Here is a 26,531-nt window from a genome sequence, read left to right on the forward strand (position 1 = left end):
CCTGAATAGGTAAAATAGTATGTATAGCATATTGTCAATACTGAATCTTCCAATTCATGTATATAGAATATTCCTGTACATATTTAGGTCTTATTAATATTTTCTCAACAATGCTTTGTAATTCTTGAGCAATTTTCTCACATCTTTTGGGATATTTATTTCTAGGTATCTGATATGGTTTTATGGTATTACAGGTGATAATGAATAAAATGTTAATTCTTGTATTTTGATCTTGTTACCAATCTTCTTAAAATCACTTTTAAATTTTAACAATTCATCTATAAAATCTTTTATGATTATTTTATTTATTCCATCTCTATTCTTATGTAATTTATTTGCCTTTTTGGACTGGCGACACCTCCAGTACAATGTGAATTAAAGTAGCTATAATGGACATATGCACCTTGTTCCCACTCTCAGGGGGAAGGATTTCCACATGTAAATATTAAGTATGGTAAATGCTATATTTAAAATGTGTTTAAAAGTCAGAATAATTCTTAATTTGCTGAGATTCAAAGAAATAAGTGTCAAAGTTTAAAAAGGATTTTTATCTAATGAGGTGAGATTTTCTTTCTTCTTTTTTTCAGTTGATGTGGTCAAGTATCTGGGCTATTTTTTAAAATTTTATTTTTGGTTCATACATAATACTTGTACATACCTATGGGGTACAATATGATATTTCAACATATATATACATTGCATAATAATTAATTTAGGCCAATTATCATAAATTGATGAATTTTAAAATAATAAACTATTCTTGCATTCCTGAGTAAATTGCAGATGGTCATGGTATATTATTTTTCCTATATGTTGCTGGATCTCACTTGCTAATATTTTGTTTAAAAATTTTGCATCTATGTTCATATGTGCATAATATATATTACTCATGTAGAGTAATATATATTAGACCTTTCTTAGTCATTTTGAAAGAGAAAGATCTAAGTAGCATGCAGTTAGTTTTAAAAAATATAGTCTAATAATCTTAGCTCTTGAACTCAGGTATTTAGTATACTTATATTTCATGAAATTGCTGATAAATTTATTTATATATATTATGCTTTTATTCATTTTCTACTTAAGCCACCTGTTTAATGTTCTTTTCATTCTTTTTTTGGACTTCTTTCAGGCTACTAAAATATTTCTTAGTAGTTCTCCATTTCCTTCTATTAACTCTCTAGTTAAACATTCTTGAACTATATTATTCTCTTATTGCTTGGTTTCAAGATTACATATATCCTTGATATAGTATTGTCTTGTACAAGTTTTTTTAAAAATTACATCCGCATTAATTTTAAAACATTAGAATATTTAAGTTTCATTTAACCTTTTCTCAGCCTTTTCATATATTACTTTCATATGTCATAAATCCCATGGACATTTTTTCTTATTGATGTTTTCAACAGTTGCTATTTGTTTATATTTATCATGTACTTATCCTGTCTGGTGCTCTTAATTCTCTGAAGTTCAATTCTATTTAGGTTATTTTGCATTAAGACTGAAGAATTTCCTTTAGTATTTCTTATAGAATAATAATTTCCTTTAGTATTTCTATAGTACAAGTTTTTCTTATAGTACATGTACTATAATGTTTCTTTTTCTCTTTCTTGCTTTATTTTGCAATGCTGGGGATTGAACCCAGAGCCTTGGACTTGCTAGGTAAGTGCTCTACCTCTGAGCTGCATCCCCATCCCTTTTTATTTTATTTTGAAACAAGGTCTTGCTAAGTTGTCCAGGCTGGTCTTGAACTTGCAATCCTCCTACCTCAGCCTCCCAAGTGGCTGGGGATACAGGTGTACACCACCTGACCCAGCTTAACAAATTCCTTTAACTTGTATTTATCTAAGAACATATTTATTTTACCTTCGTTTTGGAGAATATTTTTGATGGGTATTGAATTCTAATTTGGTAGTTATTTCTTTAGCACCAGATGCTATTCCATTGTCTTTTGGCTTCCACAGTTTCTTCCAAATACCATCTCTTTGTTGCTTATTTAAAGGTAATGTGATTTATTTTCCTATGGCTGCTTTAAATATGTTCTAATTATATTCAATTTCCACCATAATGTAATCTTGGTATGGTTTTCTTCGTATTAATCATGCTTCAGTTTGTGGAATTTCTAAGGTTTCTGGAGAGCTGTCCCTCAGTTTTGGACATTATCTTTTAAAAATTATTTCAGACCAATTTGTTTCTTTCTCTCTGTGATTTCAATATGCATATTATTACTCAGATTGTGTTTCATGTGCATCTTACTTGTATTTGTGTATTTCAGTTTGATACTATCAACTGATCCATCTTCAATAATTGTATCTTTGTCTGTATTCAATTATTGAGTTTTTTTTGAGGTACTGAAGATCAAACCCAGTAGCACACTGAGTTACATCCCAAGTTCTTCTTATTTTTTACTTTGAGACAGGGTCTCATCAAGTCACCCTTGGTGACCTTGAACTTGCATTCCTTTTGCCTCAGCCTCCCAGCTGGAATTCTAGGTATGTGCCATGTTTGGCTTTCTCTGAGTTCCTAATTTCAGATATTTATTTTAAAATTATATAAAAACATCTTTAATCTATTCTATAAATTCTGATTTTCTGGAAGAATTCTCAACATTTTTGTACAGTTTATAATCTCTTCCTTATATTTAAGTGTACATAATAATCATAGTTATTTTATTCTATTTTTGATTTTAAAATAATTGTTCTTTTTAGATTTACATGGCAATAGAGTATATTTTGACATATTATACATATATGGAATATAACTTATTCTAAGTAGGATCCCATTGTTGAGGTTGTACATGGTGTTGAATTTCACTGGTGGTGTATTCATGTATGAACACGGGAAAGTTATGTCTGATTCATTCTACTGTCTTTCCTATTCCCATCCCTCTCCCTTCCCTTCATTCTCCTTTATCTAATCCAGTGAACTTCTATTCTATTTTCCCTACTTATTGTGTGTCAGCATTGCATATCAGAAGATTTTTGGCCCTTGGTTTTTGGGGACTGGCTTATTTCACTTAGCATTATAGCCTCCAGTTCTATCCATTTACCAGCAAATGTCATAATTTCATTCATCTGTATGGCTGAGTAACACTCCATTGCACATACGTGAGAGAGAGAGAGAGAGAGAGAGAGAGAGAGAGAGAGAGAGAGAGAGAGAGAGAGAGAGAGAGAGAGAGTGTGTGTGTGTGTGTGTGTATACATAATCACATTTTCTTTATCCATTCATCTATTGAAGGGCACTTAGGTTGGTTCCATAGTTTAGTAATTGTGAATTGAGCTGATATAAACATTGATGTGGCTGTGTCACTGATATTAAGTCCTTTGGGTGTATGCCAAGGAGTGGGATAACTGGGTCAAATGGTGGTTACATTCAAGTTTTTTGAAGAATCTCTATACTGCTTTCCAGAGTAGTTGCACCAATTTGCAGTCCCACCACCAATGTATGAGTGCACCCTACCTATCTCCCCACATCTTTCCTAACATTTATTGTTGCTTGCATTCTTGATAATTGCCATCCTGACTGCAGTGAGATGGAATCTCAATGTAATTTTAATTTGCAATTCTGTAATTGCTAGAGATGTTGAACATTTTTTTCATATGTTTGTTGATTGATCTTATTTCTTCTTCTGTAAAGTATCTGTTCAGTTCCTTTGCCCATTTATTGACTGAGTTATTTTTTATGTGTGTGTGTGTGTGTGTGTGTGTGTGTGTGTGTGTGTGTGTGTTTGAGTTCTTTATATATCCTGGAGATTAATGCTTTGTCTTAAGTGCAGGTGGCATGGATTTTCTCCCATTCTTGATTGTTTCTTTTGCTGTGAAGAAGCTTTTTAGTTTCATACTATTCCATTTATTGATTCTTTTTTAAAATATTTTTTTAGTTGTTGATGGACCTTTATTTTTATTTACTTATATGCACTGCTAAGAATCGAACCCTATGCCTCACACATGCTAGGCAAGCACTCCACCACTGAGCTACAACCCCAGTACCCCATTTATTGATTCTTGATTTTATTTCTTGTGCTTTAGGAGTCTTGTTGAGGAAGTTGGTTCCTAAGCTGACATGATGGGAAAGTTGGTACTATATTTTCTTCTAGGTCTCTGGTCTAATGCCTAGGTTTTTGGTCTACTTTGAGTTGAGTTTTGTATAGAGTGAGAGGTAGGGGTTCAATGTCATTTTGTTACTTTGGATTTTTTCCCAGCACCATTTGTTGAAGAGTCTAGTTTTCCTCCCATGTATGTTTATGGTGCCTTTGTCTAGTATGAGATAAATGTACTCTTGTGGGTTTGTTTCTATGTCTTCTTTTTTATTTTTTAGATCCCGACTATCACTTTTATGCTAAAAGCATAAAAGTATTATACAGATGTTTTATTATGTTGAAAACACCTGCCAAATATTTATTTTTATTTGTTGTTTTACATATACTTGACAGTAAGATATATTTTGATATATTATACATACATATGGTGCAACCCATCACAATTTTGATTCCATTCTTGTGGTTGTACATGATGTAGAGTTACACTGGTTGTGTATTCATATATTAGCATAGGAAAGTTATGACCAATTCATTCTACTGTTATTTCCTATTCTCATCTCCATCCCTTCCCTTCAATCCTCTTTGTTTAATCCAATGAACTTCTGTACTTCTGCTTCCTACCTGCCTTTGTTATGGGTTAGCATCTGTGTATCATGTCTCTGTGTCTTCTATTCTGTTCCATTGGTTTTCATGTCTATCTTGGCACCAATACCACACTGTTTTTATTACTATAGCTCTGTAGTATAATTTAAAGTCTGGTATTGTGATGCTTCCTGCTTCACTTTTCTCACTGAGGACTTCTTTGGCTATTCTGGGCCTCTTTATTTTCCAAATGAATTTCACAATGTTTTTTTTTATTTCTATGAAGAATGTCACTGGAATGTTACTAGGAATTGCATTGAATCTGTGTAGTACTTTTGGTAATATGGCCATTTTGACAATTAATTCTGCCTATTCAAGAACAATCATGGTTATTTTAAAGTCCTGGTCTGCTAACATCACCTGTGGGTCTGCATTTTATCTATCTATCTATCTATCTATCTATCTATCTATCTATCTATCTATCTATCTATCATAGTGAGAGAGACATTCTTGTCTTGCTACATCATTAAGCATGATATAGGCTTTTAGCATAATACAGATGTTTTATTATGTTGAAAAGCACCTGCCAAATGTTCTTTTCATCATCTGTGAACAGGTATACGCTTTTTTTATATTTGATCTGTTATTATGGTGAGTTATATTATTAAATATCCTAATACTGAATCATCCTTATATTTCTGGGAAAAAAATCATGGTTGGTAATAATATATTATTTTTTATGACATTATTGGATTTGTGTTGGACATTTTATTTACATTTTTGCATTGATATTTAAAAATGAGATTAGTCTTTAGTTTCAATATTTTTCTATGCTATATGTGTTAAGTTTTGGCACCTATAGCTTGAGCTTCATAAAATGAATTCATCTACCTTTTTTCTATATTCTCTAAAACTGAAATCCATTTCTTAAAATTTCTCAGAAAATTGTTTTTTCAAACATGAAACACTAATAAAAATGTAAAGGAAAACTCAAATACTGTAGAAATAAGATAGGTAAAATAGATAATGGACATAAACTTTGATGCAAAATTAAGGCATATTTCAGACACAATATAGGTAATGTTAAAGATGTGTGGGTTGCATGAAGCACATGGGTTGCCAATGTGAAAGCCTATGGAACAAGCCCTTGTAGGTGTCATGTGGTTTCATGGTTAAAGGCATTGCCCCACAATTGACAAGTTCCCCTACTTATTATGTGATTTCAGATAGCTCAGTAGTCTGAGCTACTGTTTTTCCATTTGTAAAACAAGAATAATTAAAGGGAAACTTACCTTTAATGGTTGTCATGAGAATTAAATGAAATAATAAGATAGTTTATGCTGTTTTCCCCAAAAGGACTATTTTGGGGGGGGCATATTAAATTATGCCCATTTTTATCATTGTGATGATGATTTTTTCCCAAGTAAAAAGAGTTTTCTTTGTAATCATCAAGGAAATACATTTTCATTGCAATATTATAACAAAAACCAAAAATAAAAACTGGAAACAAAAACCAAGCCTCCAAATTTACTGGACTATATATAAACAGGATAATTCTACATACAGTATTGCAGCCTATTTTTTCATGTAATTACACATTGTGAGTGACATTTCTTTGACAGCCTTAACTCATGTGATTAGAGGAATACTTCACCTTCCTGTTACCAGAAGTTCCTTTTCAGTGGCCATAGGCCTCATCAAAGTATATATGTTCATTGTGAACATGGCACTGGAACTGTTGAAAATGGAAGTCAGGGAGGACATGAGGGCAGCACACATTGTGGTCAGCATCAACCCTTGAAAGCCTGGAAGAAAAATGACAATTTCTGGACTTTCAGTTCTCTGACCATGTCTTGAGAGTTAGGCCTCCTAAAGAACTTTCCGAAATACTAAATTTTCCCCTATGAAGAATTCAAAATTTACATGGATTTAATTCCATCGAATATAGATTATTGTGTTATATTTTTTCCTGCTTTGTGACAAGACTTAATAGTCCTCTGCTGTGTCTTCATATAAAAATGGGAGCTGGTATCTTGTATGGTTTCTCTGTGCAAGAACATCTCTTCAGGCATCATCCTGTACTATTCTCTCTACAGTGCTGAGAGATGGACACCATTGCTTGCCCTCCTTAAAGGTGAGGAGCCAGAGGCTTAGGGACCATTAAAACTATAGAAGTCATTCAGTTCTTTAGGGAATGTTCAAACTATAGAAGTCATTAAGTTCCTTGTGCCCTGGTGTCCTCATCTATAAATTGAGGATATGATGTCTCACCACACAAAGTTATAGTTAAGATTAAGATAAACTAAGTAAAGATGGGTTGACACAATGTACAATATATAGCAAGTGCTAACAAATGTCAGTTATAAATCTCACAATATTTTATTTGCTACCTGGAAAACCACCATGTGGCAGGGACAGTAAATGTTCCATCTGAAGATTTCTTTTCTATGTGCTGTTGGGGAACCTAAGAACAACCAGGACCTAAGCTGGAGGCCCACTGTGGCAATACCCAAATTGTACTCGGTGGGCCATTTGGGGCAGGTCAGATATAGATTGGGTCCTTGTATTTTCCTTCAACTGCCCATTGTCACTCACAGCCCTGTTTGCTCGAGGCTCAGGCATTTTCAGAGAGTCGGCTGAGAGTTCAGACAACTCATGTCCTGCACTTTAGGAAGGTCAGTATTTCCCTCCACCTGATTCCATCTATCCTGTGTTTTATGGAAACATCTCAACCTTTTCTACCTGTTGTTCTCCAGAGTTGACACAGAATTTAAAAAAATATTCATTTGGCCATTTTAATGAAATTTGGGGAAGAAAATGAGATAAATGCTTGAGCTTACTACCACCTCACAATGAAAGTCATTTGACTGTTAGGTAACTACCTGTATCCTAGACAGTGAGCTTTTTGAGGACAGGACTAGTCTGGCTTGTCTTTACACTGCCATGGCTTAGAATAACACCTTTTACAGCATGGAGCTCATTTTTCTTTTCCCATATTTACTGGTGCATCATAATTATGCATAATGGTAGGATTCACTATTATATATTCACACATGCACATGTTATAACAATATGACTTGGACAATATTTTTCCCAGTTTTCACCCATTTCTCTCCACAACTCCCTCTTTGGTCCCTTTACTCTACTATACTGGTCTTCCTTAGATTTTCATGAGATTTCCCTGACATCTAGCTTCTACATATGAGAGAAAACGTGGCCCTTGCTTTTCTGATTTGGCTTATTTCACTTAACATGTTCTCAAGTTCCATCGATTTTCTTGCAAATGACATAGTTTCGTTCTTCTTTATGGTCGAATAAAACTCCATTGTGTATTTATACCACATTTTAAAAATCCATTCATCCATTGATAAACACCTAGGCTTGTTCCATAATTTAGTTATTGTGACTTGTGCTGCTATAAATATGGGATGAATGTTATCACTGTAGTATGAAGACTTTAATTCTTTAGGATAAATACCAAGGAGTTCCATTTTTGAGGAACTATAGAGCCCATTTTTTGAAAGAATGAGCAAACAAATGCATTTAATAGGTAAAGTGAGTAATGCCAATGGTAGGGGCAGGTTGTGCCTCCCAGAAGATGTGTACTACTAGTGTGTGAAGAGAAGAGGAGGAAGCCTTGATTCCTTCTGTTATGGAAAGCAAGGTTGCTTCCATTGTCCTAATGTCCCTCTCAGCCTGAAGCCTGCATTTCTACCCAGAGTGATGGGTTGGCTTATAAAGAAGCCTACCCCTGCTACCCTCATTTCTAACTGGCCACATGTAGTCTAAAGGCACAGTCCCCAATCATGGGGTTTCTATGGCACTCAGTGGCAGGGTTTGTTTCTTACCATTAGGCAGCACTGCTATCACCAGCTTTGGATAAGCAATGGCTTTGCAATTGGATCTGCTGCCACAGTACTTTAGACATTCTGAAGGTACAACACATGCCACTTGATCTGCAAAAAGAAGCAAAAGTAACACCAACATGCTGGTCTTAGAGCTCTAAATCTGAGCTTTGGGTAAGGGAAGCCAATTAGGAATCACATATTCACATGTAGATATTAGATCCTTGATTCACTGGTGACTGTTCCAATCCAGGATCCTAAATTCTTGGGGGCTTAGGATAGAAGAAAGGGTTAGGACTCAGGTTCCTATGAGTCAATGGATTGGAGTTTTTATTGATTGACTGCATGACCCAAATCAAGTCACAAGACCTTAATAAGCTTTTCAATGATCCCATCAAGATGATAGTAAAGTGGATGGATTATTTGCCATATATTAACATGTTACCAACTATAACCATTCTCTCTTGGTGCTGATAGGGGTGTTCATTCAGAGTAATAACTTGGGACTATAGGTCTTGGAAGGCAGAGGGGCCTATTTTCTAATTTATGAGAAAGCACCACTCACAAGGTCTAACAAAATCTCTACTTGACAGTTTAAAACATAATCAGGGAGTGTTGAGAATCTTCTCTGTTAAAACTGGGAAGGAATTAAGATAGAAATTAAGATAAAGAGATATATCTTAGGTACACTGAAGATGGGTTAGTGTAAGAGATGTCTATTACACAACTACTTAGCACTAAAAAGCATTCTCCATTTTGTTTAGCCTTGTCAAAAGCACTGTGTAGAGACAGATTCCCCTGGAAGTCACCTTCTTTGCCCCTGTGGTTGCACCTATCAAAGTAAGTGCTACCATAAATTTAATGAATAAACAGACTCATTACAGGATAAGCTAGTAAAACTAAGTTGAAATGGGGATAATATACGTTCATGGGAATTATGATTACTTATTAGGGGAAATAGGTATGCTTTAATAGTATTTAAGGCAAAGAATATGGGCCTCATTCTGAGTCAGCCTACTTTGGGGCTGTATCAAGCTCCCTCCAATGTGCCTCATGAGTTTAATGAGGCTATGAAAGGCTGGCCCTGGGGCTATGAGAAGCAGTGACAGCATCTGTGAGATCCCAGCAGAGCACATAGTACACAGTGCATGCCCAGCATGATGTTTGCGATGCAGTGAAAGCAACTCAAAGTTCTAGCAGACTTGTGTCTCAAAGTCATAGCTGAGCCCCTATCAGAGGCTTACTCTTCCCTGCCTGAATGTATCACCATGGAATTTCTGTCTTGCTTGGAATATCCACACTTTGTGCCAGACTTCTGCTCAGCTGCATCCCACAGAAGTAATTGAGAATACTTCAATAACCAGTATACTGTGGGAAACCTGATAATCCCAAATATTTTCTAGATTTCTAATTCAGGAGAAGCTGATGCTGTGAGTGAACACATGAGAATCAAGAATTTACCTGGGAACAAGATGCGACTGATCATTCCTGGCACCACCATGAGGAACATGGGCAGCAGCTTCAAGTACCCACACAAAATGCAGCCACTTTTTATGTGAAACATATTCTTCCCTGCCAGGCATCTCTGGATAAAAATCTGTCAAGGAAACAGAGGTGAGTAAGGTGAAAGATGGCTCTATTAGAGTATATAAACCCTGGGCCACCTTGGCATGGATTAGGACAATTGTGACCTGCTATAACAGCAGGATGTGCCCTCTGGTGGGTTTTTGCTAAACGGCTCACTCCTCATCCAGACACCTCTGGGCCATCCAGGGCCAGGAAGACATGTGCGCATTTTGCCCAGTGCACAGGTGCCAGAGAGGAAGGGATGATGCATGTTATATTGGCCTCATTGTGTACCAATCATAGCTGTGCAGAGCTTGCAAGATGTCCCATTCTGGAGGCCACAGATTATCTCTGCTGGGTATAAGGAAGGGATCCTTGTGACATCAATCAAAGCAAAGGTGGGTTCCTGGGTGTTCAGGACAGAGACCAACTTCATTCATCTACAATAAAATAAACTACCATAAGTGCAGACTCTCCCAGGAGATATTTCAGGCCCTATTTCATGGTTCTTGGGCTGGAAGAGGCAACATGCTGTCAAGCTAAAGGGAATTATATGGTCAGAAGGTAGAGAAGCACTTAGGAAAGAAAACAGACATGGTTCAGAGCATCAAAACAATTCACTAAAATTGTGCTCTTTATGCAGAGAGAGCCTACAGAAATCTTTGCAACCTGTACCTCAGATAGATAGATACTTCAAGGATATACAAAGAACTCAAAAAGCTTAACACCAAAAAAGCAAATAAATGGGCAAAGGGACTAAACAGACACTTCACAAAAGAAGAAATACAGTCAACAAATATATGAAAAAATGGTCAACATCCCTAGCAATTACAGAAATGCAAATTACAAATACACTGAAATTTTAATCTCACCTCAACTAGAATGGCAATTATCAAGAATACAAGCAACAATAATGTTAGTGAGGATGTGAGTAAATGAGTATACTCATACATTGTTGGTGGAACTGCAAATTAGTGCAACTTCAATGGAAAGCAGTATGGAGATTCTCAAAAAACTAGGAATGGAACCACTATTTGACCTAGTTATCTAACTCCTTGGAATACATCCAAAGGATTTAAAATCAGCATACCACAGTGACACTGCCATATCAATGTTTACAGCTGCACAACTCACAATAGTTAAGCTATGGAGGCAACCTAGGTGCTTCAACAGATAAGTGGATAAAGAAAATGTGTTACATATATACAATGGAATATTACTCAGCCATAAAGAAGAATGACTTTATGAAATTTACTGGTAAATGAATAGATCTGGAGACTATCATGCTAAGTGAAATAAGCCAGTTCCCCAAAACCAAAGGGTGAATATTTTATATGATACGTGGAAGCTAACCCACAATAAGGGGGACAGAGGGAAATAATGAAGTTCATTGGTTTAGACAAAGGGGAATGAAGGAAAAGGAAGAAGGATAGAATAGGAAATACAGTAGAAAGAATCTGACATAACTTTCCTATGTACTTACATGAATACACCACAGTGAATCCCACTATTGTGTACATCAGGTCCCTAATTAGAATAAGATATATTCCATGCATGTATAATTTTCTCAAAATGGATTCTACCCTCATATATAACTAAAAAGAAACAATAAAAAATTATGCTCTTGAAGAATATTCAAATAAAACGAAAAAATGGCCATAGTGATTCAAAAGCACAGGATACAAAATAGCATCTTTACTGTGACCTGGTACCTAGAAAAAGTCCATAAGAATAAACCAAAGAATAATAGTGGTTAATCTTGGGGTAAGAGGATTAATATGTAAGATTTTCATTTTCTTCTTTATGTTTACTTTAGAAGTGCATTATTTTACTAATAGAGGAAAGAACCCAAAGGTAATCCTGACTCATATGACTTATACTGATTCTTGTGATGTTCACAGCCAGCCGGTTGTTGGCCTCTGGTGGAGAGGAGCTTGAGTAGGTGAAGAGCACATATGCTGATGTTCTTTGTCATCCTTAGGCCTGGGCAGAAAAGAGATGGTCTTTTATGGAGGCTATGTAGTAGCAGGGCAATAGTAGAAATGTGACACTTATATAGAAGAAAGGGTGACATAGGACATTAAATCATTCCACATGGAAAGTCCTAAGCACTGGGCTGAGGATGTTGTTCAGTGATAGAGCAATTGCCAGCAATTGTTGAACCAGGCTTAGCAAGCCCTGGTTCAACAATTCCCAGCACCATGAAATAAGAAAGGAAGAAAAAATTCATAAGCACTTCGTCACATTTTAATGTATTACAAAGTAGGGGAAGGGAAGGATTCTTGTTTAAAAATGGTGATGAAGGCAGATGCAGTGGCACACACCTGTAAATCCCAACTACTTGGGAGACTGAGAAGTGTAAATCTGATGCCAGCATGAGAAATCTAGCAAGACTTTGTCTCAAAATAAAAATTAAGAAGGGCTGGAGGGCTGGGGATGTGGCTCAAGCGGTAGCACGCTCGCCTGGCATGCGTGCGGCCCGGGTTCGATCCTCAGCACCACATACAAACAAAGATGTTGTGTCTGCCGAAAACTAAAAAATAAAATATTAAAATTCTCTCTCTCTCTCTCTCTCTCCCTCCCTCTCTCACCCTCTCTTTAAAAAAATGTGTTTAAAAAAAAAAGAAGGGCTGAAGATGTAACTCAGTGATCAAAGTGCCTCTAGTTCCCCAGTATTAGAGTGTGGAGAACAACTGGTGGGGGGCAAAACAGTTAACAATTGTCTGTCAGTTACTTGCTTCAGCTAGCATGTGGGATGCCCTAGGTTCTATCCTTAGCACTCCAAAAAGAATAAAAAATATTTTTCTTAAACCATTTCATTTACAAGTTAGAAATGCTAGAGGCTAGAAGTTCCAAGATTAAGATGCCAACAGATTCAATATCTAGTGAGATGGGGGTGGTTCAAGATGTCAGGATAGAGAAGGTTGCTTTCCTGGTTGTTCCATGGCATGAAACCAAAAAAGCAGAGAGATACCTTCTCAGAAACAAAAAAAGCTGGGAGGTACTTTACTAGAATTTAATACTGAACATTCAAAGACTGGGGACTCAGGAGGCCAAATATAATAAAATAAGGAAGAAATCCTCAGGGCCATAGTTGCTGCCATGGCCGGAGGCACCAGCCAGAGCAGTCCTTCCATGAGCAAAGTGGAGGGAATTAAAGGAACCCACATTTTTAGGAGGCCTGAGTCATGTCTGGGTGTGGAGCTTTTAGAGATCAAAGACACTGCTTGACTAAACTGAAAAGCATGCTGCACAATATCCTTGTATGGCAAAGAAGCTGTATCTCTCCTGGCTGCATGTGGAGTACAGAGAAGGGACAATTTTGCAGCTGTGATGCAGGACCAGAAGCTAGGGGAGCTAATTCCTGGCAAAACTGAATTTGGCCTGAAGAATAGGCTTGGAAAACCCACACTGCATGGCATAGAGTGTTCCTAAGTGACCATAAGAAAATCAAACATGGGGAGAGATTAACACAGGGGACTACTGGTTGTGGAAACTGACCTGGCTCTTCCCCACCCCCTCCAATCTGACTGCTTGCAAAAAATGGGTCAGGGAGATGTGTCTGGCTGGGATTTAGAAAGGGGGAGGGGGGAAAGAGTTTGGAGACTGAACCATATCAGGAAACCAGTCTGCGGGTGATGCAGTGGACTAAGAATTGGCTCTTCCACCATGAGTGGAACCCTGGGGATGTCTCTGGGGTTCAGTCTTCTAGCATGGACCAGAAACTGCTGAGCCCTAGAGGTGTGCTGATTTTAAATCTCCAGACCAATCGGCATTCAGTGAAGAACCTGGAGCTACCTAACCCTAAACTCCAGGAGTTCTGTGAAATTACCTCTCTCCTCCAGCAACCCCACCCTGAGGGTGGAGCAAGCATCACACTCCAGACACACCTGAGAAGGGAAGCTGAGAATCTTTTGAACTCCAACAGAAACAATTCTTTTCTCTGTTTAATTATGACCTTAATGGTTTATGGACATCTATACATATTCATATTTGTTTTTTCTCATTTCTAGCATTTCTGAAGCCAGTTATTTTGCAAGGATCAGTATTTTGATAAGTAGGATGTTTGATTAGTATATTTCAGTTGTGTTTGTATTCTTTTATTTTTATTTCTGATTTAAAAAATTTTCTCTTTATATACATTTTTTTCTCCCATTTATCTATTTCACTTCATTCTTTTTCTCTTTCCTTCTGCTAACAATCTCTATTGTTCTCTCTTTCATCCTTCCTTTAATTTTTACTTCTATCTTCTTTCTTTCTCCATCATAATCATCACATTCTACAACACTTCTGTTCTGTCCCTGTCCACCACTGAAAATTGTAAATGCTTATGAAAACAATAATTGACCATATCATTTCTGTTCATTGTGATAATTAACACTGTAGACATAATAACCAGTCCTATTTGGTTTAATTCTTTATAGTCTGCACTGGTTGTTATTTTTATTTTTCTCCCCCTAAACAGTGAGGTACCTTCAGGGACACTATAAGTCCACATGGTAGAAACTCTACTGCCTCAGATCCACTCTGTTAGATAGGTAGACACACAAATAACATAAAATAACAAGGGAACAGATCACTCTAAACAAACAAAGATACTTCAATAAGAGAATCCATTGGCACCATAGTGGAAGAAATGTCAGAGAAGGAGTATAGAGTACACATAAATAAATTGATCTGTGAAGTAAGGACAGTATAATAAGTGAAATAAGAGAGAAATACAGGAAGTGAAAGATCACTTCAATAAAGAGAGTTTCTGAAAAAATTCAAGCAGAAATGCTAGAAATGAAGGAATCAATAAACCAAATTTACAATTCAATGGAAAGCATCACCAACAGACTAGACTACTTGGAAGACAGAGTTTCAGGCAATGAAGACTAAAATATGTAATCTTGAAAATAAAGTTGACCATGGAGCAAAGATGTTAAGAGACCATAAACAGAACTTCCAAGAAATATAGGGTAACCTAAAATGACCAAATGTAAAATTTATTGGGATAGATGAAGACTTGGAGATACAAATCAAAGGAATGCACAATCTTTTCAATGAAATAATATCAGTAAATTTCCCAAACCTAAAGAATGAAATGAAAAATCAAATATAGGAGGCTTACAGGATCCAAAATATATGAAATTACAACAGACCCACACCAAGTCACATTATTATGAAAATGTATAACATACAGAATAAGGATAGAATTTTAAAGGCTGCCAGAGAAAAATGACAGGTTATATTTAGAGGGAAATCAATCCAGATCTCAGCTGATTTCTCAACCCAGACCCTTAAAGCTAGGAGGTCTTAGAATAATATATACCAAGCTAAAAAAGGGATGCCAGCCAAGAATACTATACCCAGCAAAATTAAGCTTCATATTTGACAATAAAGTAGAGCCTTTCTGTTAAACAAAAGTTAAAAAAATTCACTATTAGAAAGCCTGCACTACAGGACATTCTCAGCAAAATATTTCATGAAGAAAAAATAAAAAATAAAAGTAAAAACCAGCAAAGGAAGGACTATACACTAGAATAATAATCAAATCAAAATGACAAGGAATAAAAATCGTTTCTCAATAATAACATTGAAAGTAAATGGCCTAAAGTCATCAATCAAAAGACACAGACTGGGCCTCTCAGCGTCACCAGTTGCTGTGTGTGCATGCGGAGGACCAAGCTAGCTCGCAATAAACACCTCTTTGCTGCTTACATCGATCTTGGATCTCTGGTGGCCTTTGGGGGTCCTGAATTCGAGCATAACATATGGGGGCTTGTCTGGGATCCCCCTAATAAGCCTACTCAGACACCCCGATCGAGAGGTGATAAAAAATCCGGCTGAAGCACCCATCCCCAGATGACAACCTGTTTTTCCCCAACCAGACCTCAAATGGAACTGACTTCTAAAAGGGAACTCATGTCCCCTGTGTCGTCGTCCCCCACATTGTCCATCGTCCCCCATGTCATTGATCCCCCTCATCGAGCCCCTCAACACCCCTTTTCAGCCTGAAGCAGCCAGAACGAGCCATCGCCCCTTCTCACCCATTCTCCTCACAGCAATAAACTTTATAAAATTAGGGGAAATAAAGCCAGAAATGGATAGGCAGTGTAGATAGGTAAATCGAGTCAGGTTGGATCTAGAAGGCCAATTTTAAGTGAGTTTGGGAAGTTGAAGACTGTCCCCTGAGTATTTCTGTTTACCAAGATGTAGAGCCTGCCCAAATAGGCCCCCAACTGAGGAAACCATGATTGGTTCCTAAGTTTCCAGACAAAGGGTGGAATGAAAAACCAGCCTCTATTTCAGAGCAAAGCCTGTACAAGGAAGGGACATGCCTTTGTCCTTGGAAAAACCCACAGAACACTCCTAGGCATATTCCCACCCTGCTAAGTTGTTTATCTACAGGAGCGATCTGCTGCGGCAGGTGTCCCTGACTTAGTCAGGCTAGGTGGGGATCCATAGCAGCCCCCTAGCAGCCGCCAATCAGCATGAGACAGGGAAATACCTGGGATGCCAGATGATCCTCCCAGTAGTTTATGGTGGTTGATAACATATTGGGAAACCATGTAGTTCAGCAAACCATGTAGTACACCCCTCTTGGCTTAAACCAATCAGTTCAAACGAATACCCTTTTTGTACTGACCAATCACCCCTACCCAACTTGTTCCCGCCAGTGAATGTGCTAATCATGTTTTAGAGTTGTTATTTGATTTTCTCGCGGTGTGAGATGATTTGCTATGATGTATGTGAAGTCCCTGCCCTCTCCAAAGAATGTATAAAACTACTGCAAACCCTGAGCTCAGGGCCTCTCAGCGTCACCAGTTGTTGTGTGTGCGTGCGGAGGACCGAGCTAGCTCCCAATAAACATCTCTTTGCTGCTTACATCGATAAAACAAACAAACAAACAAACAAACAAACAACAACAACAACAACAAAAAGGCACAGACTGGTAGAATGGATTAATAAACAAGACTCAACATTATGCTCTCTCCAAGAGACTTACCTCATAGGCAAAGACATTCACAGAAGGTAAAAAGATGGGGAAAAAAAACATATCATTTACATGGATCTCATAAAAAAGCAGGAATCTCTATCCTCATATCAGATAAAGTGGACTTCAAGCCAAAGTTAATCAGAAGGGACCAAGCAGAATATTTCATACTTCTTAAGGGAATTATATATCAACAAGACATAACAATCATCAATATTTATGCCCCAAATAATGGAGCACCTACGTACATCAAATCCTTCTCAGTTTCAAGAATTAAATAGATTACAACACAATAATATTGGGTGACATTAACACACCTCTCTCACCACTTAATAGATTCTCCAAACAAAAAATAAATAAAGAAGCTATAGAACTAAAGATATAATTAATAATTTAGACTTAACAGACATATAAAATATTCCATTTATCAATGACTGATACACTTTCTTCTCAGTGGCACATGGAATCTTCTCTAAAATAGATTGTGCCTTAGGCCACAAAGCAACTCTCAGCAAATACAAAAAATAAAGGTAATACCTTGCATTCTATCAGATCATAATGGAATGAAATTAGAAGTCAATGATAAAATAAAAAATAGAAGCTACTATAACACTTGGGGACTAAATAATACACTATTGAATGACCAATGGAGAGCAGAAGAAAATAGAGATGAAATAAAAAAAATACTTAAAGGTAAATGAGAATAACAACACAGCATATCAAAGTCTCTGGGACACTATGAAGACAATTCTAAGAGAAAGTTCATTGCATTGAGTTCACTCATGAAAAGAACAGAAAGTCACCAAATAAATGACATCTCAAAGCTCTAGAAAAAAAACAAAAAATCAACTCCAAAAGCAGTAGAAGACAGGAAATAATTATAATCAGAGCAGAAATCAATGTAATTGAAACAAAAGACACAATTCAAAAAATCAATGAAATAAAAAGTTTGTTCTTCAAAAAATAATAAAATTGATAAAACCTTAGCCAAGATAACAAAAAGAGAAAATTCGAATTACTAAAATTCATAATAAAAAAGGAAATATCATGATGGACACTACTGAAATAGAGATGATAATAAGAAACTATTTGGAAAATTTGTACTCTAATAAAATAGAAAATCTTGAAGACATTGACGGGTTTCTAGAGACATATGCCCTACCCAGATTGAATCAGGAGGACATGGAAAATGTAAGCAGATCAATTTCCAACAATGAAATTGAAGATGCTCTCAAGAGTCTACCAAAAATAAAAGTCTAGGACCAGATGGATTATCAACTGAGTTCTACCAGATCTTCAAGGAAGAAATAACACTAATCCTCAATTTACTCCATAAAATAGAAAAGGAGGAAACCCTTTCAAAGTCAGTGTATGAAGCTAGTATCACCCTGATACCAAAATCATACAAAGATACATCAAGAAAACTTCAGACAAAATCCCTGCTGAACATAGGTGCAACAATTCTTAATAAAATGCTGGCAAACTCTATACAAAACATATTAAAAAGATAGTGACCCAAGATCAAGTGGGGTTTGTCCCAGGGATGCAAGGTTGGTTCAACATACAGAAATCAATAAATGTAATTTGTCACATCAATAGACTTACAGACAAGAATCATATGATAATCTCAATAGATGCAGAAATAGCATTTGACAAAATACAGCATCCACTCATGTTCAAAACACTAGGAAGGGACTGGGGTATAGCTCAGTGGTAGAGTGCTGGCCTAGCATGTGTGAGGCCCTGGGTTTGATCTTCAGCACCACATGAAAATAAATAAATAAAATAAAGGTACTGTCTCTGTCTACAACTAAAAATATTTTGGAAAAACCAACAAAAAACTCTAGGGAAACTAGGGATAGTAGGAACATACCTCAACATTGTAAAAGCTATATATATTAAACCCAAGGCCAACATCAGTCTATAAAAAATTGAAAGCATTCCCTCTAAAACTTGTAACAAGAAACGATGCTCTCTTTTGCCACTTCTATTCAAAGTAGTCCCTAAAACTCTAGCCAGAGCAATTAGACAAAAGAAAGAAATTACAGGAATACAAAATGAAAAATAACTCAAACTATACCTATTTGCTGATGACATGATTCTATATTTAGAAGACCTAAAACACTCCACCAGAAAAACTCTAGAACTCATAAATGAATTCAACAAAGTAACAGGATATAAAATTAATGGGCATAAATTAATAGCATTCCTATACATCAGTAATGAATCAAGTGAAAGTGAAATTAGGGAAACTATCCCATTCAAAATAGCCTCAGAAATATTTGGAAATCAATATAACAAAAGAGATGAAAGACCTTGACAATGAAAACTACAGAATACTAAAGAAAGATATTGAAGGAGATTTTCTTTTCTTTTTTTAATGTTTGTTTGTTTTTCTTTAATTTTTATTGTTGGTTGTTCAAAACATTACATAGTTCTTGACATATCATATTTCACACTTTGATTAAGTGGGTTATGAACTCCCATTTTCACCCCGTATACAGATTGCAGAATCACATCGGTTACACATCCTCTGTTTTACATATTGCTATACTAGTGTCTGTTGTATTCTGCTGCCTTTCTTATCCTCTACTATCCCCCATCTCCTCCCCTCCCATCTTTTCTCTCTACCCTATCTACTGTAATTCATTTCTCCCCCTTGTTTTTTCCCCTTTCCCCTCACTTCCTCTTGTATGTAATTTTGTATAACCATGAGGTTCTCCTTCCATTTCCATGCAATTTCCCTTCTCTTTCCTTTTCCCTCCCACCTCTCACCCCGGTTTAATGTTAATCTTCTTCTCATGCTCTTCCTCCCAACTCTGTTCTTAGTTACTCTCCTTATATCAAAGAAAACATTTGGCATTTGTTTTTTAGGGATTGGCTAGCTTCACTTAGCATAATCTGCTCTAATGCCATCCATTTCCCTGCAAATTCTATGCTTTTTGTCATTTTTTAATGCAGAGTAATACTCCATTGTGTATAAATGCCACATTTTTCTTATTCACTCGTCAATTGAAGGGCATCTAGGTTGGTTCCACAGTCTTGCTATTGTGAATTGTGCTGCTATGAACATCTATGTTGCAGTGTCCCTGTAGCATGTTCTTTTTAGGTCTTTAGGGAATAGACCGAGAAGGGGAATAGCTGGGTCAAATGGTGGTTCCATTCCCAGATTCCAAGAAATCTCCATACTGCTTTCCAAATTGGCTGCACCAATTTGCAGTCCCACCAGCAATGTACAAGTGTACCCTTTTCCCCACATCCTCGCCAGCACTTGTTGTTGTTTGACTTCAGAATGGCTGCCAATCTTACTGGAGTGAGATGGTATCTTAGGGTGGTTTTGATTTGCATTTCTCTGACTGCAAGAGATGGTGAGCATTTTTTCATGTACTTGTTGATTGATTGTATGTCCTCCTCTGAGAAGCGTCTGTTCAGGTCCTTGGCCCATTTGTTGATTGGGTTATTCGTTTTCTTATTGTTTAATTTTTTGAGTTCTTTGTATACTCTGGATATTAGGGCTCTATCTGAAGTGTGAGGAGTAAAGATTTGTTCCCATGATGTAGGCTCCCTATTTACCTCTCTTATTGTTTCTTTTGCTGAGAAAAAACTTTTTAGTTTGAGTAAGTCCCATTTGTTGATTCTAGTTATTAACTCTTGTGCTATGGGTGTCCTATTGAGGAATTTGGAGCCCGACCCCACAGTATGTAGATCAGAGCCAACTTTTTCTTCTATCAGATGCCGTGTCTCTGATTTGATATCAAGCTCCTTGATCCATTTTGAGTTAACTTTTGTGCATGGCGAGAGAAAGGGATTCAGTTTCATTTTGATGCATATGGATTTCCAGTTTCCCCAGCACCATTTGTTGAAGATGCTATCCTTTCTCCATTTCATGCTTTTAGCCCCTTTATCAAATATAACATAGTTATAGTTTTGTGGATTGGTTTCTGTGTCCTCTATTCTGTACCATTGGTCCACCTGCCTGTTTTGATACCAGTACCATGCTGTTTTTGTTACTATTGCTCTGTAGTATAGTTTGAGATTTGGTATCACTATACCGCCTGATTCACACTTCCTGCTTAGAGTTGTTTTTGCTGTTCTGGGTCTTTTATTTTTCCATATGAATTTCATGATTGCTTTCTGTATTTCTACAAGAAATGCCGTTGGGATTTTGATTGGCATTGCATTAAACCTATAGAGAACTTTTGGTAATATCGCCATTTTGATGATGTTAGTTCTGCCTATCCATGAACAGGGTATGTTTTTCCATATTCTAAGATCTTCTTCTATTTCTCTCTTTAGGATTCTGTAGTTTTCATTGTATAAGTCTTTCACCTCTTTTGTTAGGTTGATTCCCAAGTTTTTTTTTTTTTTTGAGGATATTGTGAATGGAGTGGTTGTCCTCACTTCCATTTCAGAGGATTTGTTGCTGATATACAGGAATGCCTTTGATTTATGCGTGTTGAGTTTATATCCTGCCACTTTGCTGAATTCATTTATTAGCTCTAATAGTTTCTTTGTAGACCCTTTTGGGTCTGCTAGGTATAGAATCATGTCATCTGCAAATAGTGATAATTTAAGTTCTTCTTTTTCTATTTTTATGCCTTTAATTTCTTTCTTCTGTCTAATTGCTCTGGCCAGTGTTTCGAGAACTATGTTGAACAGAAGTGGTGAGAGAGGGCATCCCTATCTTGTTCCAGATTTGAGAGGGAATGCCTTCAATTTTTCTCCATTCAGAATGATGCTAGCCTGGGGCTTAGCATAGATAGCTTTTACAATGTTGAGGTATGTTCCTGTTATCCCTAGTTTTTCTAGAGTTTTGAACATAAAGGGATGCTGTACTTTGTTGAATGCTTTTTCTGCATCTATCGAGATGATCATATGGTTCTTATCTTTAAGTCTATTGATGTGATGAATAACATTTATTGATTTCTGTATATTGAACCTGCCTTGTATCCCATGGATGAATCCTACTTGATCATGGTGCATAATTTTTTTTGATATATTTTTGTATCCGATTCACCAGAATTTTATTGAGGATTTTTGCATCTAGGTTCATTAGAGATATTGGTCTGTAGTTTTCTTTCTTTGAAGTGTCTTTGTCTGGTTTAGGAATCAGGGTGATGTTGGCCTCGTAGAATGGATTTGGAAGTTCTCCCTCTTTTTCTATTTCCTGAAATAGCTTGAAAAGTATTGGTATTAGTTCCTCTTTAAAAGTTTTGTAAAACTCTGCTGTATACCCATCCGGTCCTGGGCTTTTCTTAGTTGGTAGTCTTTTGATCATTTCTTCTATTTCCTCAATTGATATTGGTCTGTTTAGGTTGTCTAAATCCTCGTGACTCAATCTGGGCAGATCATATGACTTAAGGAATTTATCTATGCCTTCACTATCTTCTATTTTATTGGAGTATAAGGATTCAAAATAATTTCTGATTATCTTCTATATTTCTGAAGTGTCAGTTGTGATATTGCCTTTTTCATCCTGTATGCTAGTAATTTGAGTTCTCTCTCTTCTTCTCTTCATTAGCATGGCTAAGGATCTGTCAATTTTATTTATTTTTTCAAAGAACCAACTTTTAGTTTTGTCAATTTTTTCAATTGTTTCTTTTGCTTCAATTTCATTAATTTCAGCTCTGATTTTAATTATTTCTTGCCTTCTACTTCTTTTGCTGTTGTTTTGCTCTTCTTTTTCTAGGATTTTGAGATGAAGTATGAGATCATTTATTTGTTGGTTTTTTCTTTTTTTAAGGAATGAACTCCAAGCAATGAATTTTCCTCTTAGAACTGCTTTCAATGTGTCCCATAGATTCCAATATGTTGTGTCTGTGTTTTCATTTATCTCTAAGAATTTTTTAATTTCCTCCTTGATGTCTTCTATAACCCATTGATCATTCAGTAACCTATTGTTCATTCTCCAAGTGATGCATGATTTTTCCTTCCTTCTTTTATTGTTCATTTCCAGTTTCATTCCATTATGATCAGATAAGATGCATGGTATTATCTCTACTCCTTTATACAGGCTAAGAGTTGCCCTGTGACATAATATATGATCTATTTTTGAGAAGGATCCATGTGCTGCTGAGAAAAAAGTGTAACTGCTTGATGTTGGGTGGTATATTCTATATATGTCAATTAAGTCTCGGTTATTAATTGTGTTATTTAGTTCCATAGTTTCCTTATTCAACTTTTGTTTGGAAGATCTGTCCAGTGGTGAGAGAGGTGTGTTGAAGTCTCCCATGATTATTGTATGGTGGTCTATTAGACTCTTGAACTTGAGAAGAGTTTGCTTGATGAACACAGCAGCACCGTTGTTTGGGGCATATATATTTATGATTGTTATGTCTTGTTGGTGTATGGTTCCCTTGAGCAGTATATAGTGTCCCTCTTTATCCCTTTTGATTAACTTTGGCTTGAAATCTATTTTATTTGATATGAGTATGGACACTCCCGCTTGTTTCCGTAGTCCAAATGAGTGATATGATTTTTCCCAACCTTTCACCTTCAGTCTATGTATGTCTTTTCCTGTAGGCAGCATATTGTTGAGTCTTGTTTTGTGATCCATTCTACTAGCCTGTGTCTCTTAATTGGTGAATTTAAACCATTAACATTTAGGGTTATTATTGAGATATGGGTTGTTCTTCCAGCCATATTTGTTTATTTATGTTACTTAACATGGTTAGTTTTTCGTCTTTGATTATTTTTCCCCCCTTTACTGTACTACCTCCCACTGTTGGTTTTCATTGTTATTTTCCTTTTCCTCTTCCTGTAATGTTTTGCTGAGGATGTTTTGAAGAGATGGTTTTCTAGTTGCAAATTCTTTTAACTTTTGTTTATCGTGGAAGGTTTTAATTTCATCTTCCATCCTGAAGCTCAATTTTGCTGGATACACAATTCTTGGTTGGATCCCATTTTCATTCAGTGTTTGAAATATGTTATTCAAGGATCTTCTAGCTTTCAGAGTCTGTGTTGAAAGATCAGCTGTTATCCTGATTGGTTTACTCCTAAATGTAATCTGCTTCCTTTCTCTTGTAGCTTTTAAAATTCTCTCCTTATTCTGTATGTTGGGCATCTTCATTATAATGTGTCTAGGTGTGGATCTCTTATGATTGTGCACATTAGGCGTCCTGTAGGCTTCTAGGATTTGGGATTCTGTCTCATTCTTCAAGTCTGGGAAGTTTTCTCGTATTATTACATTGAATAGATTGCTCATTCCTTTGGTTTGGACCTCTATACTTTCCTGTATCCCAATGACTCTTAGGTTTGGTCTCTTTATGTTATCCCATATTTCTTGAATGTTCTGCTCATGGTTTCTTAACACTCTTGCTGAGCTGTCTATGTTCTTTAGAAGTTGAAATACTTTGTCTTCATTGTCTGATGTTCTAAGTGTTCTACTGTGCTGGTAGTATTCTCAATTGAGTTTTTAAGTTGGTTTATTGCTTCCTGCATTTCTAGGATTTCTGTTTGTTTGTTTTTTATAACCTCTATGTCCCTGTATAGTTGATCTTTTGCTTCTTGGATTTGTTTATGTAATTCATTGTTGAAGTGATTTTTCATTGTCTGATTTTGCTGTCTAATGTCTTCCTTGAGACTCCAGATCATCTGAAGCATGTATATCCTGAATTATTTATCTGATATTCCATCTGCTGCAGATATTACCTCTTCTAACATTGAGTTGACCTGCATTGCTTGTGGTCCTTTCTTTCCTTGTCTTTTCATACTGCTCGCGTTTCTTTCTGCTTGGTGAAACTGTTGTGTTATTGACTTTTCCCCCTATATATTTATATTGCTCTTGTATAATTTCAAAGTCTCCCTCGAAGGCACAGGCGGCGGCTCTGCCCCTCCTCCAATTGGGACAATGTGCCTACCACACCGGCAGGCCGCGGGGCCTGCTCTGTCGGTAGCAGGTCTGCCTAGCTTGCAGATGCGGGCGGCAGTTCTGCCCCTCCATGGGCAGCAGGGCCTGATCTGTCTGTTGGTTGCAGGTCTGTCTACCTTGCAGGCGCGGGGGGCGTCTCTGCCCCTCCCCCAACCAGGGCGATGCATCTACCATGCTGTTGGGCCGCTGGGCCTGTTCTGCTGGTGGGTTGCAGCTCCGCCTACCTTGCAGGCGCTGGGGCCGTTCTTCCCCTCCACAGGCCGCTGGGCTTGTTCTGTCGGTGGTCGCAGCTCTGCCTACCTAGCAGGCAAGGGCGGTGGCTCTGCCCCTCTGCAGGCCGCTGGGCCTGTTCTGTCAGTGGTCGCAGGTCCACCTACCTTGCAGGCGCTGAGGCGTCTTTTCCCCTCTGCAGGCTGCTGGGCCTGTTCTGTTGGTGGTCGCAGATCCGCCTACCTAGCAGGCAAGGGCTGCGGCTCTGCCCCTCCCCCAACCGGGGCGATGCATCTACCAGGCTGTCGGGCCGCTGGGCCTGTTCTGCTGGTGGGTCGTAGGTCCGCCTACCTTGCAGGCGCGGGGGGGGGGGCGGCTATGCCCCTGTGTGGGTTTCTGGGCCTGTTCTGCCGGTGGGTCGCAGGTCTGCCTACCTAGCAGGCGCTGGGGTGGCTCTGCCCCTGTGTGGGTTGCTGGGCCTGTTCTGCCGGTGAGTACTGAAGGAGATTTTAGAAAATGGAAAGATCTCCCATGTTCTTGGATAGGCAGAATTCGTATTGTCAAAATGGCCATACTATCAAAAATGCTATAGAGATTTAATGCAACTCCTATTAGGTTTCTGATGATATTCTTCATAGAATCAGAAGTAGCAATCATGAAATTCATTTGGAAAAATAAAAGCCCAGAATAGCCAAAGCAATCCTTAGTGAGAAAAGTGAAGCAGGAAGCATCACAATACCAGACCTGAAATTATACTACAGAGCTATAGTAAAAAAAAACAAAAACAAAAACAAAAAACCAACCAACATGGTATTGGCACCAAAACAGACATGAAGACCAAGGAAATGGAACAGAAGACACAGAGGCAAACCCACATAAATACTCTTATCTCATACTAAATAAAGGCATCATAAACATACCTTGGAGAAAAGATAGCCTCTTCAACAAATAGTGCTGGAAACTGGAAATCCATATGTAGCAAAGTGAAACTATACCCCTATCTCTCACTCTGCATAAAACTCAACTCAAAGTGAATCAGGGACCTAAGCTAGAGACCCTGTGCCTACTATAATAAAAAAGTAGGCTCAACTCTCCATCATGTTAGCTTAGGAATCAAATTCATCAATAAGACTCCTAAAGTGCAGGAAGTAAAATCAAGAATCAATAAATGGGATGGTATCAAACTAAAACTTCACAGCAAAGGAAACAATCAAAAAAGTGAAGATAGAGCCTATAGAATGGGAGAAAATCTTTGCCATTTGCACCTCAGAGCCTCAATCTCCAGGATATATAAAGATCTCAAAAAACTTAACACCAAAAAACCAAATAACCCAATCAATAAACACGCAAAGGAACTGAACAGGCACTTCACAAAAGAAGAAATATGATATGGTTAACAAATATATGAAAAAAGTTCAACATCTCTAGCAATTAGAGAAATGC

The 26,531-nt window shown here is 37.2% G+C and overlaps 1 protein-coding gene across 1 annotated transcript in view; it reads right to left on the reverse strand.

The window, feature by feature from the left end:
• Nucleotides 1–26,531, reverse strand: part of LOC101966927 (sodium/glucose cotransporter 1) — a 75,136-nt gene that overhangs the window by 12,761 nt on the left and 35,844 nt on the right. The window contains exons 8-10 of the mRNA XM_078038908.1: nucleotides 9,925–10,060; nucleotides 8,467–8,574; nucleotides 6,273–6,423 (exon numbers count right to left, since the gene is read on the reverse strand). Coding sequence (XP_077895034.1) covers nucleotides 6,273–6,423; nucleotides 8,467–8,574; nucleotides 9,925–10,060 — 395 coding nt within the window. The remainder of the gene's footprint in view (nucleotides 1–6,272; nucleotides 6,424–8,466; nucleotides 8,575–9,924; nucleotides 10,061–26,531) is intronic.

This window comes from Ictidomys tridecemlineatus, chromosome 2 (assembly GCF_052094955.1).
Source record: "Ictidomys tridecemlineatus isolate mIctTri1 chromosome 2, mIctTri1.hap1, whole genome shotgun sequence".
NCBI lineage: Eukaryota > Metazoa > Chordata > Mammalia > Rodentia > Sciuridae > Ictidomys > Ictidomys tridecemlineatus.